We start from the raw sequence: 15,554 nt of genomic DNA on the forward strand, positions 1-15,554 counted from the left end.
CCGTTACCGACAATTATCGACATTACCAACGGCTTTTTGGTTGTATTTCACAAAAAAAAACCCTTAACAGAATGGGGATTGAACCACGAACTTCTTGGTTATTGATCCGACACGCTACCACCGCGCCATGGACGCTTGATGAAATTTGAGTGAAAAAGCACCAACATATTCTTCTCTTTGGAGTGTTGCTCGTTGACGGGCCAGCATTATATGTGTTGGTGAGAACTGCAGATCGCTGAAATGTTTACACGCGGGCAAAAATGATCTACGGGCTTGCTGCAAAAAATGTTATAAAATGTGACATTTTCTGCAGCAAATCCACTGTTGCAGATTTTTAGATATATTTTTCCTTTGGGTGTATTTTGTTTTTTTTTTTTTGATTATGCGATCAGAGAAGAAAAACATTGGACTGACAAATGATCTTCTCTTACTGTGACTAGTGTCTATCAAACAAGAGTCTATCAAACAATATGGTTTGATTTAGGATTCAATTAAAATTATTCAGAATTTTAAGTTTTACATAATATTTTTTTAAATGTATTTTGCTACCTAATGAAACACACTTTGCAAAATAAACCAAAGGTGAACCACCCTAGTAAAACATTGTTATCAAGCTATAAAAGCTCAATTTTTCGGCAAATCCGGGTGTAGTCTTTGCAACTTGGTTCTTTCGTACAACGATGCTGCTGTTGGTTCTTCGTGGTTTGTTCTTGATGAGCACGCTGGCCCAATCGGCATCAGCCGGGGAAGCCGCCCCGGAATGTCTCAAGTGAGTATGAAAAACAAAAAATAAAAAAATAAAAAACAGGAACGGCAATCTGAGGGCTGCAACTTTGAAAACAATAAAAAGTTCAATCTGAAGATTAGTTGAATTGTGCGTGAAACCTTTTTCAAAGATGTTCGCCTCTTGAAAGCCACATTTTCTTCTGAAAAAGTTCAATAAATTGTATTTTTAACAAAGTTGTTAACGATAAAATTATTGAGGCTCGATAACGATAATCTAACGTTTTCGTTATCGTTTTTTCGATAATTCTATTGGCGATAATGTTATGGCTGCTAATCGAAGATAACTCATTTTTAAAATCTTTCTAAAATCGATTAATTCAACCATATCATGTTAAGGAGCAATTCCAGCCCAAAACAGGAATTTTTATGTACTTTTTTCTCGACCTCTCCGATTTCAATGAAACTTTGGAGCCAGTTCCACTCGATAATAACATTTGAGATGGCCTTAAGTGTTTTAATTATTTTTGTGTTTCGTAATTTAAATTTTTCATCGTATCAAAAAGTGGCCAAAAACGAACTTTTAGGAAATTTTATGAGCTTTCCGAAAAAATACACTGAAAGAAAAAAACACGCCACTTTTATGAGATTTTCTGATTTTTAAGTCTAAAGTCAAATTTAAAGGGGGAGCCCACGATTTTTTTTCGTTCAAAATTTTTGTGAAAACAGCCCTAAGATATTACAAAAAGGCTCGGAAAAAATGCAGGATGGAGCAACTCACATAAAAAAATACAAAAATTATTTACTGAAACTGTTTTTTTGAAAAGTGCTCTAAACGTCAAAAAAAAAAAACAAAAAAAAACAAAAATCATTTACTGAAACTGTTTTTTTTTCTGAAAAGTGGTATAGAGCAAATCGAAATTTTCAAAAAACCGAATATGAGAATAGATTCTTCAGTCAATTTTACATAAAGTCTCCATACTGACCATTGTCCTAAGTCCAACCCTTGTGAAGTTACAGCGGTTTAAAAAATAAAAATGTTGAAAAAATGTTTTTTTCAGTCTCGTGAATATTTTTACCGGAGAGCTCGTCCAATTTCCCATAAGATTGTCTTTGACCGCATTTCAATTGGAAGTATGGGCTCATAGATATAAGCTAATTGCATTACACATTACTGAATACTAAATATTTTTTCAGTGCAGTTCAGTGGATGGTAGAAACCTGGATAGTAAATTAGCTTAAATCATCAAAAAACCGAGTTTATTCGAAAAGTGGCCAAAGACATTTTTTTTTCATTTTGATTTTTTTTTTCATAATTGATTTTGATATATTATGTAAAATTTTCCGAGGAATCATATTAATCACATATTTTCAGACATAGGCTCTTTGGTCCCGAGACCTTCAGCATTTCAAGTTTTCATACGACCTTTTCAAATGTTAAGCTAGATTTTTGAAACTTCTTACTATTTTTTCCAAATAGCCAAACTAATCGCCTTTCTTTTGCGTCTATGACAGCTAACATCGGATATGATTTTTTGAAAAAAGTAGTTTTTGCGAAAATCGACGAAAATTGCCATTTATCGGACCACCCTAGCACGGTGTAGGTCCCCCTAATGGCCAAACAAAAAAAATATGGCTCTAATTATTTCGGCCAAAGAACCCCCAGAAAATTTTTGAGCCCGATCGGGGAACTTTTTTTTCGAATCATGCTGTTTTTGTGGGGAATTGCTGTAAATATGTACTCAAAATTGTTCACCAAATACCGTATTTATTCAAAAATACAACAATTTTCATAATTTGCAATATGGGAAGAAATCGAAGCAAAATTTTGTAAAATATAGAAAAAATCACAAATTACCGTATTTTTTTAAAAATACTAAAATTTTCAAAATATTCAATATGGGTATCAAACGAAGCGAAATTTTGTATGTTTTTTTTTTAATTATTTTTTTAGTAAAACATATAAAAAAATCTCAAAATACCAATACATTGCAATATGGGTTTCAAACGAAGCGAAATTTGGTATGTTTTTGCATTTTATTTATTCACCGTATTTTGTCGTAAATCAGAAATTGTAAAAATGTGCATTATAGGTATCAAATGATGCGAAATTTGGTTTGCATTTCCCTTTGAGGTTTTTTTTTAAATATAAAAATCACAAAATACCGTATTTTTTCGAAAATACTTAAATTTTCAAAATATGCAATATGGGTATCAAACGACGCAAAATTTTATATGAAGCATTCACAATTTGAATGTATGTATAAAGCATGCACAATTTCGCGTCGTTTGATACCCATATTGTATAATTTGAGTATTCTCGAAAAAAAAATTGTCGATATTGTGGAATTAAAAAAACTCTAATAAATTAAAGAGGCATACAAAACTTGATTTTAAACATAACATTTTTTTCCCTTGTAAAATTCTCTGGTAGATGAATGGTTTAGCTCAACTTTTTTAATTTTCCTACTTTTTTGTATTACTTTGGTCAAATGTCACCTTCTCCTAGGGATGAGAGGGGGCCAATTTTGAATCGATGAATTTTTTTTTGTCAAATATCGTGAAACTTCTTCATATTTTGAAAGTGGTTGTTAATACAAAGTTTCACAAAAAAAGTTATTTAATGTGGTGACTTCAGTTTGTCGAAGTGAGCAATTCTCTGAGATTTCGGTCATTTAGATTTTTATTTGTATTTTTTAATCTGGCTGAAACTTTTTTGGTGCCTTCGGCATGCCCAAAGAAGCCATTTTGCATCATTAGTTTCCCGAACAGACGGTAATCCCGAGCAGACGGAAATAACTTGGGAATAACATTCTTTGTTATTTGAAAATACTATGCCAATAACATTTTATGTTATTTATAACAAGATTCGTTATTCCCCATAATGATTTTTTTGTTATTGGATTGTTATTGTAATAACAGACTAATAACGTTTAACGTTATTCTTCGAACAAATCTTTGTTATTATTTTTTGTTATTTTAACAACTAATCCAATCATCCCAATAACAATTGGTGGTATTCTTCCTTAACAAAAAATGTTATTCCCAAGTTGTTCTGGCTTTCAATCAATATCAGACCAATAACAAATTTTGTTATGATAACATAAATTGGTATTGAACTCTTATGCAGAAATGGATTTTTCAAGAATATTCCATAACTCTTTCTGTTATTTTAACAGTGTTTGTTATTGAAATGGCATAAATTTTGTTATTACCGTCTGTTCGGGATAACTAAATTCATGCCATTTCAATAACAAATACTGTTAAAATAACAGAAAGTGTTATGGAATAATCTTGAAAAACCCATTTTTGCATAAGAGTTTAATAACAGTTTATGTTATCATAACAAAAATTGTTATTGGTCTGATATTGATTGACAGCAAAAACAACTTGAGAATAACTTTTTTTGTTATGGAAGAATAACTCCAAACGTTATTGGGATGGTCGGATTAGTTGTTAAAATAACAAAAAATAATAACAAAGATTTGTTCGAAAAATAACGTAAAATGTTATTAGTCTGATATTACAATAACAATCCAATAACAAAAAAAATCATAACAAAAAAATCATAACAGCGAATAACAAATCTTGTTATACATAACATAAAATGTTATTGGCCTAGTATTTTCAAATAACAAAGAATGTTATTCCCAAGTTATTTCCGTCTGCTCGGTTTGTCCATATAATTTTCCATACAAATTTGGCAGCTGTCGATACAAAAATGATGTATGAAAATTCAGCAATCTGTATCTCTTGAAGGAATTTTTTGATCGATTGGGTGTCTTCGGCAAAGTTGTAGGTTTGGATAAGGACTACACTGAAAAAATAATACACGGTATATTTTTTTGTCACTAAAACTTGATTTGCAAAAAAAAACTATTTTTTCTGATATGATTTAGGGGCTTCGAATGTCAACATTTCAGAAAAAAAAAATCTTTGACCGAGTTATTAATTTTTGAATCAATACTGACTTTTTTTGAAAATTGAAATATTGGTCGCAAAAAATTTTGAACTTCATTTTTGAGATTTCAAAAAAGTCTTCATGTGGCTTTATGGAAATGAATGCCGATTCATATAATATATTTCTTTCTTTTTATAATTTTAATTTGTGAATAAAAAGTTTTCTTTGCCTTCTTTTTCAACTTGAGATATCTCTATATCTGGTTCGATTTTTTTTGTTAAAATGTGTATGTTTAATTGTATGGCCTCTTTTCCATAAAATTAATTTCAATATTTTTTATGAAAGTACTTTAATCCCTTATTTTTACACTTTGAAATGCTGGGCTAGATTTTGAATTTTAAATTCGCATTCGGATGGAGATGGTGATCTTAGCGGGTTGCATACTAGACTTCGTCATGTATATGTGTTGATTCGATTCGACCGAATTCATATTTATAAAAAATCCTCTACCAGAATTTCAGAAAGACTGGCCATCCTAGAGGAACGCACCAACCTCCTGACTCAACCTCCCGTGATCAACTCCTGCTCGGAAGCCCCCACAATCGGAACCTACCAGCTGCGACTACCCCTAAGCACCGTCTCCGTTCCCGTGGTCTGCGAGACAAACTCCTCGCTGTTCAGCAATTTCGAATCCGACACAGCTGGAGGTGGCTGGTTGGTGTTCCAGCAGCGCCTCGACGGCTCGGTCAACTTTGGCCGAAGTGGCTCGGAATACCGGGGTGGGTTCGGAACGGTCGACCCCCGGTCCGAGTTCTGGCTTGGGCTGGAAGTGTTGCACCAGGTGACGGTGAACGCCCACTACGAGCTGGTGATTGAGCTGCGAAACGAGGAAGGCCACTACGGTTACGCCCGGTACTCGCAGTTTGCGGTGGCCGGCGAAGCTGACCGGTACAAGCTGACCACGCTGGGGTCTTACACGGGGACGATCGGCAGTCGGTTGGTGGTCAGCCGGAACGAACCGTTCTACGCGCGGGATGACGTCAACAGTGGCGATGGAGCTTCGTCGTGTGGCTGGAACCATGGCGGAGGTTGGTGGTATTACGAATGCCGACACAGCATGCTCAATGGACCGTTCAAGAGGAATGACTCCACCCGAAAGGGCATCTTCTGGAAAGAGTTCGCCGACGCTGCCACGTACAGCCGGATGATGATCCGCCGAAAGGTGCCGTCGAGAGGGTCGAATCGGGACGACAGTCTGAACAAGGACAGTAGCTATTATTGGTAGTGGGCTCAAATTTTAGAAGGGAATTCTAACCAAAATTTGCCATAATGTCAAACAGTTTAAAGATTAGCGGAGAATAAATAAAACAAAAAGGTTATTTCTAGTTTTAAAAAAATAACCCATATTATTTATCCAATCAGAACCAACATCGATTAACCCTCACTGATTCACGATGCGCGTAAATAATTTCTAAATAAATTTCAATCAGCCCCAGTCACCTACGCTAAAAATAACCTCGTGATATTAATAGTCTTTCTTTCTTTCTCCACACGCTGCAATGATTTGTGGTCAACCCCACGCATTCGAGACCCCTTCCCCCCTTTAATAGAAGTTGTGTTATGGTTGCAATGTTCACATGATATTTACAGCACACACCCTGGTAGTTGATTCACAGTAGTAAAACTAATCGTTTGTACCAACTTCTTTTTCCATCACCGCAAAACCATTCTACCTGAAGGTAGTTGTTCATTTTTCGCGTAAATATTCGAACCCTCAAAAATCGTGTTAAAGTTTAACTTTGTAAACACTAAATTACATGGAATCATAGTCATTTTTTTATAACAAAAAAATAAAAATAAAACCAGATTGAATCATTTCGAAAAAAACAATTTTGAGGGTTAAACGCACATGGGGTGAAAATTACTAAAAACTAAAACAAAGAACGATTCATGTTTGAAAGAATGCAAAAACTCACAGAAGTATTCTCAAACCTTTTTTTTAATTCGGCGAAATGTTCCGCACCCTTAAATTATGAGTACTTAAGTAAAATTAACAGTTATCGCAAAAAGATCCCCAAAATTACCAAGATGACCAAAATTTCCAAAATATCAAAAATGGTCAAAATGTCCAGAATGGTAAAAATGGTCAAAATGGTATAAATGGTAAAAATGGAAAAAAATGTCAAAATTGTCAAAAATAACAAAATTGTCATAAAGTTCAGAATGGTTAAGGCTGGTACAAATTTTATTTAAGGTTTTTGTCTCCCCCCACCCCCCTTGAAAGTTGGCCCGAAATATGTGTGGGACTAAAAAGCATCTCTCATACATTTTCCGAAGTATTCTGTACAACCTCTTCAAAACTACAACAAAACTAAAATTAGAGCAACACATGTCTCATGGTGAGAAACATTGGAAAGTGATAAACATTGAATAAAGAAGTTGATTAGCGAAAAAATTGTGCACTGTATTCCGCCGGGGAATACAGTGCACAATTTTTTCGCTAATCAACTTCTTTATTCAATGTTTATCACTTTCCAATGTTTCTCACCATGAGACATGTGTTGCTCTAATTTATACGGTTACCCTCCTTCTGGGTCAAAACTCAAAATTACTGCGAAACTAAAATTGTTACTTGGGTATATCAGGGGGCAAAAAAATATTTTTTCAAAAAACTTCAGGAATTTAAGTGCAATCAGCTGAAATCAAATTAAAATACATTCCCCTGCGTTTTGGATCATTTTTAGCGTGTTTGGGTTGATTTAAAAATCTTTTGAATTTTTGAAAATTTTCAATGTTTATTATCGCAAAAAGTTTTTTTTCGTTAAAATTCGCTAAAAAGTGACAAAAATGACAAAAATGACAAAAATGACAAAAATGACAAAAATGACAAAAATGACAAAAATGACAAAAATGACAAAAAAGATCAAAATGATCAAAATGATCAAAATGATCAAAATGATCAAAATGATCAAAATGATCAAAATGATCAAAATGATCAAAATGATCAAAATGATCAAAATGATCAAAATGATCAAAATGATCAAATGTCAAATTTGAAAAAAATAAAAAAATGATCAAAATGACAAAAATGACAAAAATGACAAAAATGACAAAAATGACAAAAATGACAAAAATGACAAAAATGACATAAATTACAAAAAAGACAAAAATGACAAAAATGACAAAAATGACAAAAATGACAAAAATGACGAAAATGACAAAAATGACAAAATTGACAAAAATGACAAAAATGACAAAAATGACAAAAATGACAAAAATGACAAAAATGACAAAAATGACAAAAATGACAAAAATGACAAAAATGACAAAAATGACAAAAATGACAAAAATGACAAAAATGACAAAAATGACAAAAATGACAAAAATGGCGAAAATGGCGAAAATGGCGAAAATGGCGAATAAGCTACATGTGAATTGCTTTTTATTCATAGAAATTATATCATTTTTTCTCAACATCATCCGACTGTATTTAGCTGCCGATGTCCATGGAGCCCAAGTTATTCCATGCCCGGTAGATTAATCCTTCGTATACGGTCCATTCAGGAAGCTGTACGCGCAATGTCCAAACCACCACCCACCCGAATATAACAGTATGTACTTGTCCGCCTCCCCAGCAATTTCAAAGTAAGAAAACCTCGCAAATCCGTAATTTCCTGAACCATCCCGCAACTCCACAGCCAATCGGTGAACCAATTCCAGTCCCAGCCAAAACTCGGTTTGGCTTCCGACCCGTCCAAAACCCGTCCCGATAATCGGCCCAGCTGCGGTCAAAGTCCCAGCCAACCGCCGCCGTAGGTTTCCGCCTCGCAGAGGACGGTTACGTTGGTTGAGTTTAGCGTGTATAGTCCGGATTGGTTGGCAGCTTTGCAGGGATTATCCAGAGTTGATGTTGAAGAATTGCTGGACGTATCCGAATCGTGAATTTTAAGGAGTTGGTCCATTTTTCCTCCAAGAACGTTTATCTGCTCGGAATGCTGCAAAACTCTGTAAGAAGTGAGAACGCCATCTATGAGACAATAGCAGAAACTTAAAGTGACATCTATGAGCCAATTGCTCAACATTAGCCTCAAGGTAGGCTACTTGTAAAATTAACTTGCAAATTTTGCAAACTCTGCTCTCTGCTCCAGCAGTTCGTATCCAATAGGCCCCCAAAACCAAAGCTAAAAACACGATTCGCCATCTACATTCGAGTAGGAGAACTTTGGTCTAAGGTTACGTTTACATTTTTGCGCGATAAGTGCAAAGGGGAGTGAAAACTATTTTATGATTTTTTTATGAAAACTGATATTTTGGATTAAAATAAAGTCAACAGGAGGTAAGAAATAAAAAGTATTACCGATTGACGTTTTGAATTTTTTGCTAAGTTGCCATTTTCATTGAAAATTCTGAGATCCGGATTGAAAACGCGAGAGTGAGGTTAGATTGGTTATTTTGAAAATCACTACAATTTAAATTTTTGAGACAGAGTTTTGGTTTTATGGTAAAAGCGACTTAAAAAAACATTAGTCCACTTGAATAACATACTTTCTCAACTAATTAATTTGATTTTGGTTGATTGTAAAATTTCCTAATTTTGAATCAAATAATGAACAGGTAAAATCGGTCATCACAGAAATATTTTTGTTTGTATCAATTAACCTCTTTATTTCTTACCTTAAAATGGTATAATGTTTTACAAATTTCGTTTTGACGATAAAATAAATCAATTTCAAATTTCAAACCGATTTGCTCTCTTTAGGATATAATGTAAACATCACCCCAAGTTTCAGCGCCCTCTACTGGTGGGTAATTTTGACGTTTGATCGCCTATTCCAGATTCACTCGTTTCACAAGAAGTTGCAAAAACAGCTGGATGGAGCGAACTTGCCATCAGGCACAGGCAATCCACAATCGACATCTTGTGCCTGGACCAGCTTATCAACGGCCCTTCCGCTGCTCGACTCTGACAGTGACTAAACTGCACTGAGACTTGAAACTCTGGGTTTTTATTCTTAACAACGATGTCCAGCGTCTGTTTTAGTGGAAATCCCCTAGAATTTTTTAACGTTTTTCTTCAAAGTTAAACAAATGTTGATTTAAAGAAAATATCATCAAATAAAAATTAAACCCATGAGAACCAAAATTCAATAACGTTTAGTAAAATAAAACAGTTACCGCAAGCTTATCCCGCAAGAGTCGTAAACTTGAAGAGAATCAATTTAATTGTGTCCGCGCTTGTTCACGTCACCATCGTCGAATCGTCGCTTTTTCCGTTCGGTTGGCGCCACCAAAAAGTACCCGCAAACGTCTTATCACATGCCAACAGACGGAGAGAGGGGCCGTAACTTGTTAAATTTCGATTAATTCGGCGTTTATGGGTTTATTGACTTTCGTGCGATTTCTGTTTGTCGTGATTTTTCTTAATTTTAAGTTTGGGTTCGCTTCGGGAAAGGGTTGATCATCAAGGTAAACAAGTTTTGGTTTAAAATATAATTGACATAAATTACAACAACTGCCAACTGAAAACTGTCAACTGACAACTAAAATCTCACAACTGCCAACTGCCAACTAAAAACTGCCAACTGACAACTAATATCTCACAACTGCCAACTGCCAGCTAAAAACTGTCAACTGTCAACTAAAATTTCACAACTGCCAACTGCCTACTAAAAACTGCCAACTGACAACTGCCAACTAAGAACTACCAACTGCCAACTGACAACTGACAAACGACATCTAACTACTGCCAACTGACAACTGTCAACATAAAACTCTTTTAACATTTTTCCATGCTATCATTCCTTATCACCTCAATTTTACACACATTCCCCAAAGGTCACCGTACCTTTAGCAAGGCAGTTACAGTTTTCTTCATCCCCCCCCTAAAACCGTTCCGTTCCACACTCTTGGGTTGAGTTCAGCGTCGTCGTCGTCGTCATGCCATCGTCGCGATGCCACGGTCATTTGGCCAGGGTAACACGCGCGAAATTCTTTCCAACCACCAGCATCGCATCGCAGTAGTCCATGTGTTTGATCTGCTTTTCTTTCAACTCCGTTCCTACCAACTGTTTTATCTTCTTGGCCGTCGTCGTTGCGGTACAGTTATGGGACGATGACGCCTTGCGTGTAAGAGCACACACACACACACACATGCGCGGCAAGTTCTGACTTGGACGAGGTTCTGTTGGTTCTGTTGTTTATGTATAACGTGAAGCGACAATGAGAGGATTTCAGTGGGAGTGATTTGGGTTTAATTGAAAAATGATAAAAGTTGAAACAATGTCCTCGAATGGTTTCTTTTAAAATTTAGACATACTGACCCTGATCGCACAAATGTCCCATATGCATTTTCATCACTTTTATTGATGCAGTTTGGTTCAAAATCTTGTGCTCTTTGAGAAAAGCCTATAACATCCAAGATGGTGGCCAAAATGGCGGTGATGAAATATTGAAAATATCCATTTTGTAATTTAATAGGAAATCAACTATTGAAAATTGAATAAAATGGGGTAGTAGAACTCGAATTTAATGTTATAAAAAAGAAAATAAAAAAATACAAAAAAAATTGTACGTGATTTGATTATCCGAAGTCCTATACAAACCTTCGGATAATCAAATTTCGGATAATCGAGTCTGGACTGTAAAGACATTTGCAAGTATTTTTTCGAAAATTGTTCAATTTTACTCAATTCAGATGTATTTTTTTCTAATGAAAGCATCAATGCAAAAAAATATTTTGCGATGCAGATAAAATTTCCTACAATTTTCCTTTTATGATGTTTGCCTTATATTTATGAAATACACCCTCTGAAAGTTTAAATAGGCTAAAAAAATCCGAGTGTCACCTAATTAGTCTAATTTAAATAATAAAAAATTATGCCAAGCATTGAAAAATTTTAAAGCTCTTTTATATGTTCGGCTTGAATCTAAAGGATTGGAATAAGGATAAGATTGAAAATTTGTGGGTCTCGTGGCGCAGGGGTAGCGGCTTCGGCTGCCGATCCCGATGATGCTATGAGACGCGGGTTCGATTCCCGCCTTATCCACTGAGCTTCTATCGGATGGTGAAGTAAAACGTCGGTCCCGGTTTCTCCTGTCTCGTCAGAGGCGCTGGAGCAGAAATCCCACGTTAGAGGAAGGCCATGCCCTGGGGGGCGTAGTGCCAATAGTTTCGTTTTTGAAAATTTGTATCAAAAGACTTGATTTTGGAATTATTGAAACAAAAAGTAACACAAAATGATTTATTTACTATTGCAGTTCTGCAAGTATGATATATTTGCTAAATCTCCCTGAATATATTTAAAAAAATCCTAAACTGAATTTGATCTGAGATCCACAAAAGCTAAATAAGCATAAAAATTATCTATTTTATTAAAAAAATTGAAATTTCTGGTTAGTTTGCAAAACGCGACCACCAACACTTTTTTGATTTTTCATTAAAAAAAAAACAAATTTCCATAGTTTTTCAGTAAAAATCATTTAAAGGACGTGCAGATGAACAGTTTGAAGCATTTTTGAATTTGATAATTCTTAAATGGATCGAGAACCTATCGGAAAACGTCTTGATGTACAACAGGTGCTTAGGACCCTTTTAAAACTAACCCTAATGCATTCTAAATAGTTCTAAACAATCCATTTCACTGTTTCTATGATAATTTCTTTTTCAGTAAATAATAATGTTTTTACTTCTTGACTTTTTGGGTAAATTCAAAAAGGGGGGACAAAAACTTGAAATAAAATTTGCAATGGCTTAATTAAATATTGACAAATTACCGTATTCTTGAAAATACCTTTATTTAAAAAAACCAATAAGGGTGAAGCAACAATCACGGGATTTTAATGGATTTTAAATTTCTGTACAATTATATTTTTTAAATACAAAAAAAAAGTATTTTACAAAATTGGTTGACACGAAGCAAAATTTTGAATTTTTACATCATTCTTCAACTTTTTTTTTAAAAATAGTCTGTAAAATAATGTTGGTTTTGTCAGCTTATGGATTTTTTTCCAAATCTACAATAATTCTGAGAAGATTTCAGTATAGAAATGTGATACCAAGAGCAGAGCAAACAATTTCAAAACCATTGATGTATTTATGTACAGGACCATAGTGATTTATCGTGAATTTAGAAAAAAAAAGTTCAGAAAAATGGTCACCTAATTATTTCTTTAAATTATTCCCAAAATTATCATAATGCAATCAAATTTTATTTTTTTTGTTCTCAAATTTTAAAAAATTGCAGGGCTATCTTTTGGCTCAATTTTTATAACGATTGAATTTGGAAACATTTGAAAATTTCGTAAGTTAACGTAACTCGCAATAAGTATGTCATATATAAATTGTTTAAAAACTTTATTTTGGATACACGCGAACGAAATTTTGAATTAATTTTCATAATAATTCAGCATTTGAATGAATTTTAATAACGTTTCAGCAGTTGTAATATGAAATTCATCGCCAAAATATTTTTTTTTCAGTACTAATTTTTTTTCTGTTCAACATTCCTTACGTTTAGGTAAATCAACATTTCTTGAATAAGCTTGCAAAAAAAAGTAAGTTAAGGTTAGTTTGCATAAAGTCTTATTAGCCATCAAGACCTACAGCACTTATTTGCAATATTCACCCCGGGCAGACGGTAATAACCCGGGCAGACGATAATAACAAAATTCATGCCATTTCAATAACAAATACTGTTAAAATAACTAAAAGCGTTACGGAATCTTCTTGAACAATCTATTTTTGCATAAGGGTTTAATAACAGTTTATGTTATCATAACAAAATTTGTTATTGGTCTGATATTGGTTGAAAGCCAAAACAACTTTGGAATAACATGTTTTGTTATGGAAGAATACCTCCAACTGTTATTGGGATGATCGGATTAGTTGTTAAAATAACAAAAAATAATAACAAAGATTTGGTCGAAGAATAACTTAACATTTTATTAGTCTGTTATTTCAATAACATTCCAATAACAAAAAAATCATAACGACGAATAACAAATCAGACGGAAATAACTTGGGAATAACGTTTTTTGGTATTTGAAAAAAACTAGGCCAATAACATTTTATGTTATTTATAACAGGGTTTGTTATTCGTCGTTATGATTTTTTTGAAATTCTTTTTTTAACTTCAAAACGTTTCACTCCGATATAAATTGTAATGTAGATATTAATTGCAGGTTTGATTTAAATTTGGATGATTTGTTATATTTTCCAATCTAAAATCCAAAATATTCAAACATTTTCAAAGTACCCAAATTTTCATTTTTCTCATCGTATGGATTTCGAACGACTCATAATTTTCAAGGATTTTCACAAAATTATAGTTTTTAGTACAAAATGACAAATCATTTTATTTGGTTGAAGTTGCTCTTTTTAAATAAGTGTAAATCTATTCGTAACAATTTTGCCCAACTCTTCCTCTTATGTGTGTAGCAATATTTCCAGTTTTGATTTAGAATTGTAATCATTCTATCAACAACCTGGTGCTTTGACCCAAAATGCAAACATCGCTCCGCTTCAAGTTCACTTTGAACCGTATAAAATTGCTACGCCAGGAAAGCTTCAACGCACTATCAGTAGTGATTTCGCAATCGAATCGTGATGAATTTACTAGTGGCAGCCCTTCTTGTTGCGTTGTCCTCCGCGGGACATGCATTCGACTTGGTTGGTGACAAAACGCCTCAAAATGGATCCTTTGAGATGCTGGAAAATTCGTGAGTTTTTGTTTCGTTTTCAGAAGCTTTTTAAAAAATTAGTATTTTTTCACATAGAATCATCAACCTGCTCAACCAACGACTGATGCTGGAGCAGTTGCTCTCGAAGCAAACGAAAAACCGAATCATTCAAGGATGTGACGAAGTTGATTCCTCCGGAAGGTACCGGCTGCTGCTTCCCTCGTCGACCTTTGGGGTAATCTGCGACGCTCGCTCCTTCGATGGGGGTTGGCTCGTGATTCAGCAGCGGCTGAGTGGAAAGTTGAGCTTCGACCGGGACTGGGACGGCTATCGGGACGGGTTTGGGATTGTGGGGTCTGCGTCCGATTTTTGGCTGGGGCTGGAGAAGATTCACCAAATTACGAGTGGGGGAGACTTTGAGCTGGCCGTTGAGCTGAGGAATGAGTTTGGGACTTATGGGTTTGCACTGCACTCGGCGTTTAATGTTGCTGGAGAGGACGAACTTTATCGGCTGACGTGTTCCGGGACCGAAGCTGGAAACTTGGATGGGCGAATTGGGGCTGGCCATGGGGAGCTTTTTACGACGAGGGATTTGGATTTCGACAAACTTGAGGATGTGAATTGTGGACAAGTGTATGGAAGTGGATGGTGGTTCTACGATTGCAATAATGTGTAAGTTAGTCGAAACTTCGTTTGGATATTCCTTATTTTGTTCAATTCTTTGCAGCAATCTCAACGGTCCTTATAAGAAGGATAATGTAACTGGTCGAGGCATCTACTGGAGAGGATTCACAGACGCTGCAACTTACAGTCGAATGATGATTCGACGAAAGTAATTGCTCTACGCGTTGCTACAATTTTTATCGCGTATTTTGTGTTTTCTTTTTGCAAATCATTCAACTATTATTAATATTGAAAAAAAAAAAAGCATTACACAAAAATATAATATTGTAAAAAACCGATAAAATCAGATATTGCCTGTTTTTTCTCGACAATTTGTCACATTCATAAATCTAAGTCTGGATTCTAGACCCATGTTCAGTTTTTGATATTGATTATCACTCACTTACTGACTCAGACGAAAATCAGTGACACATTAATTTCACTGATTTATTTATTCCCACTTTTATACTGAATACTCAATGTCAGTTTTCACTTTTTGTATTTAACTTTTCACTTTTCTGTACACTGTTCATTGAAATCCGTGAAATCCGCGAAATTTGGCATTTTCCGCGAAATCCCGTGAAACTTT

The 15,554-nt window shown here is 34.6% G+C and overlaps 2 protein-coding genes across 2 annotated transcripts in view; both read left to right on the plus strand.

Annotated features, from left to right (window-relative positions):
• The window catches only part of LOC120431108 (trafficking protein particle complex subunit 1), a 370,102-nt gene that overhangs the window by 58,100 nt on the left and 296,448 nt on the right, over positions 1–15,554 (plus strand). The gene's annotated exons all lie outside the window — the stretch shown is intronic.
• On the plus strand, positions 641–15,280 carry LOC120428550 (uncharacterized). Its single transcript, XM_052706953.1, has 6 exons — positions 641–769; positions 5,138–5,905; positions 8,189–8,269; positions 8,323–8,436; positions 14,399–14,974; positions 15,030–15,280. Exons 1-6 carry the CDS (start codon positions 681–683, stop codon positions 15,136–15,138), a joined length of 1,737 nt encoding a protein of 578 aa, XP_052562913.1. The 5' UTR covers positions 641–680; the 3' UTR covers positions 15,139–15,280.

This window comes from Culex pipiens, chromosome 1, assembly GCF_016801865.2.
Source record: "Culex pipiens pallens isolate TS chromosome 1, TS_CPP_V2, whole genome shotgun sequence".
In the NCBI taxonomy this organism is placed as follows: domain Eukaryota; kingdom Metazoa; phylum Arthropoda; class Insecta; order Diptera; family Culicidae; genus Culex; species Culex pipiens.

Bases quoted from the DNA above. Each gene is read 5' to 3' on its own strand.
- LOC120428550 (XM_052706953.1), top strand. From the start codon at position 681: ATGCTGCTGTTGGTTCTTCGTGGTTTGTTCTTGATGAGCACGCTGGCC. The intron at 770-5,137 runs GTGAGTATGAAA...ATCCTCTACCAG, and splicing joins GCCGCCCCGGAATGTCTCAA to AATTTCAGAAAGACTGGCCA. The intron at 8,270-8,322 runs GTAAGAAAACCT...GCAACTCCACAG, and splicing joins GCCTCCCCAGCAATTTCAAA to CCAATCGGTGAACCAATTCC.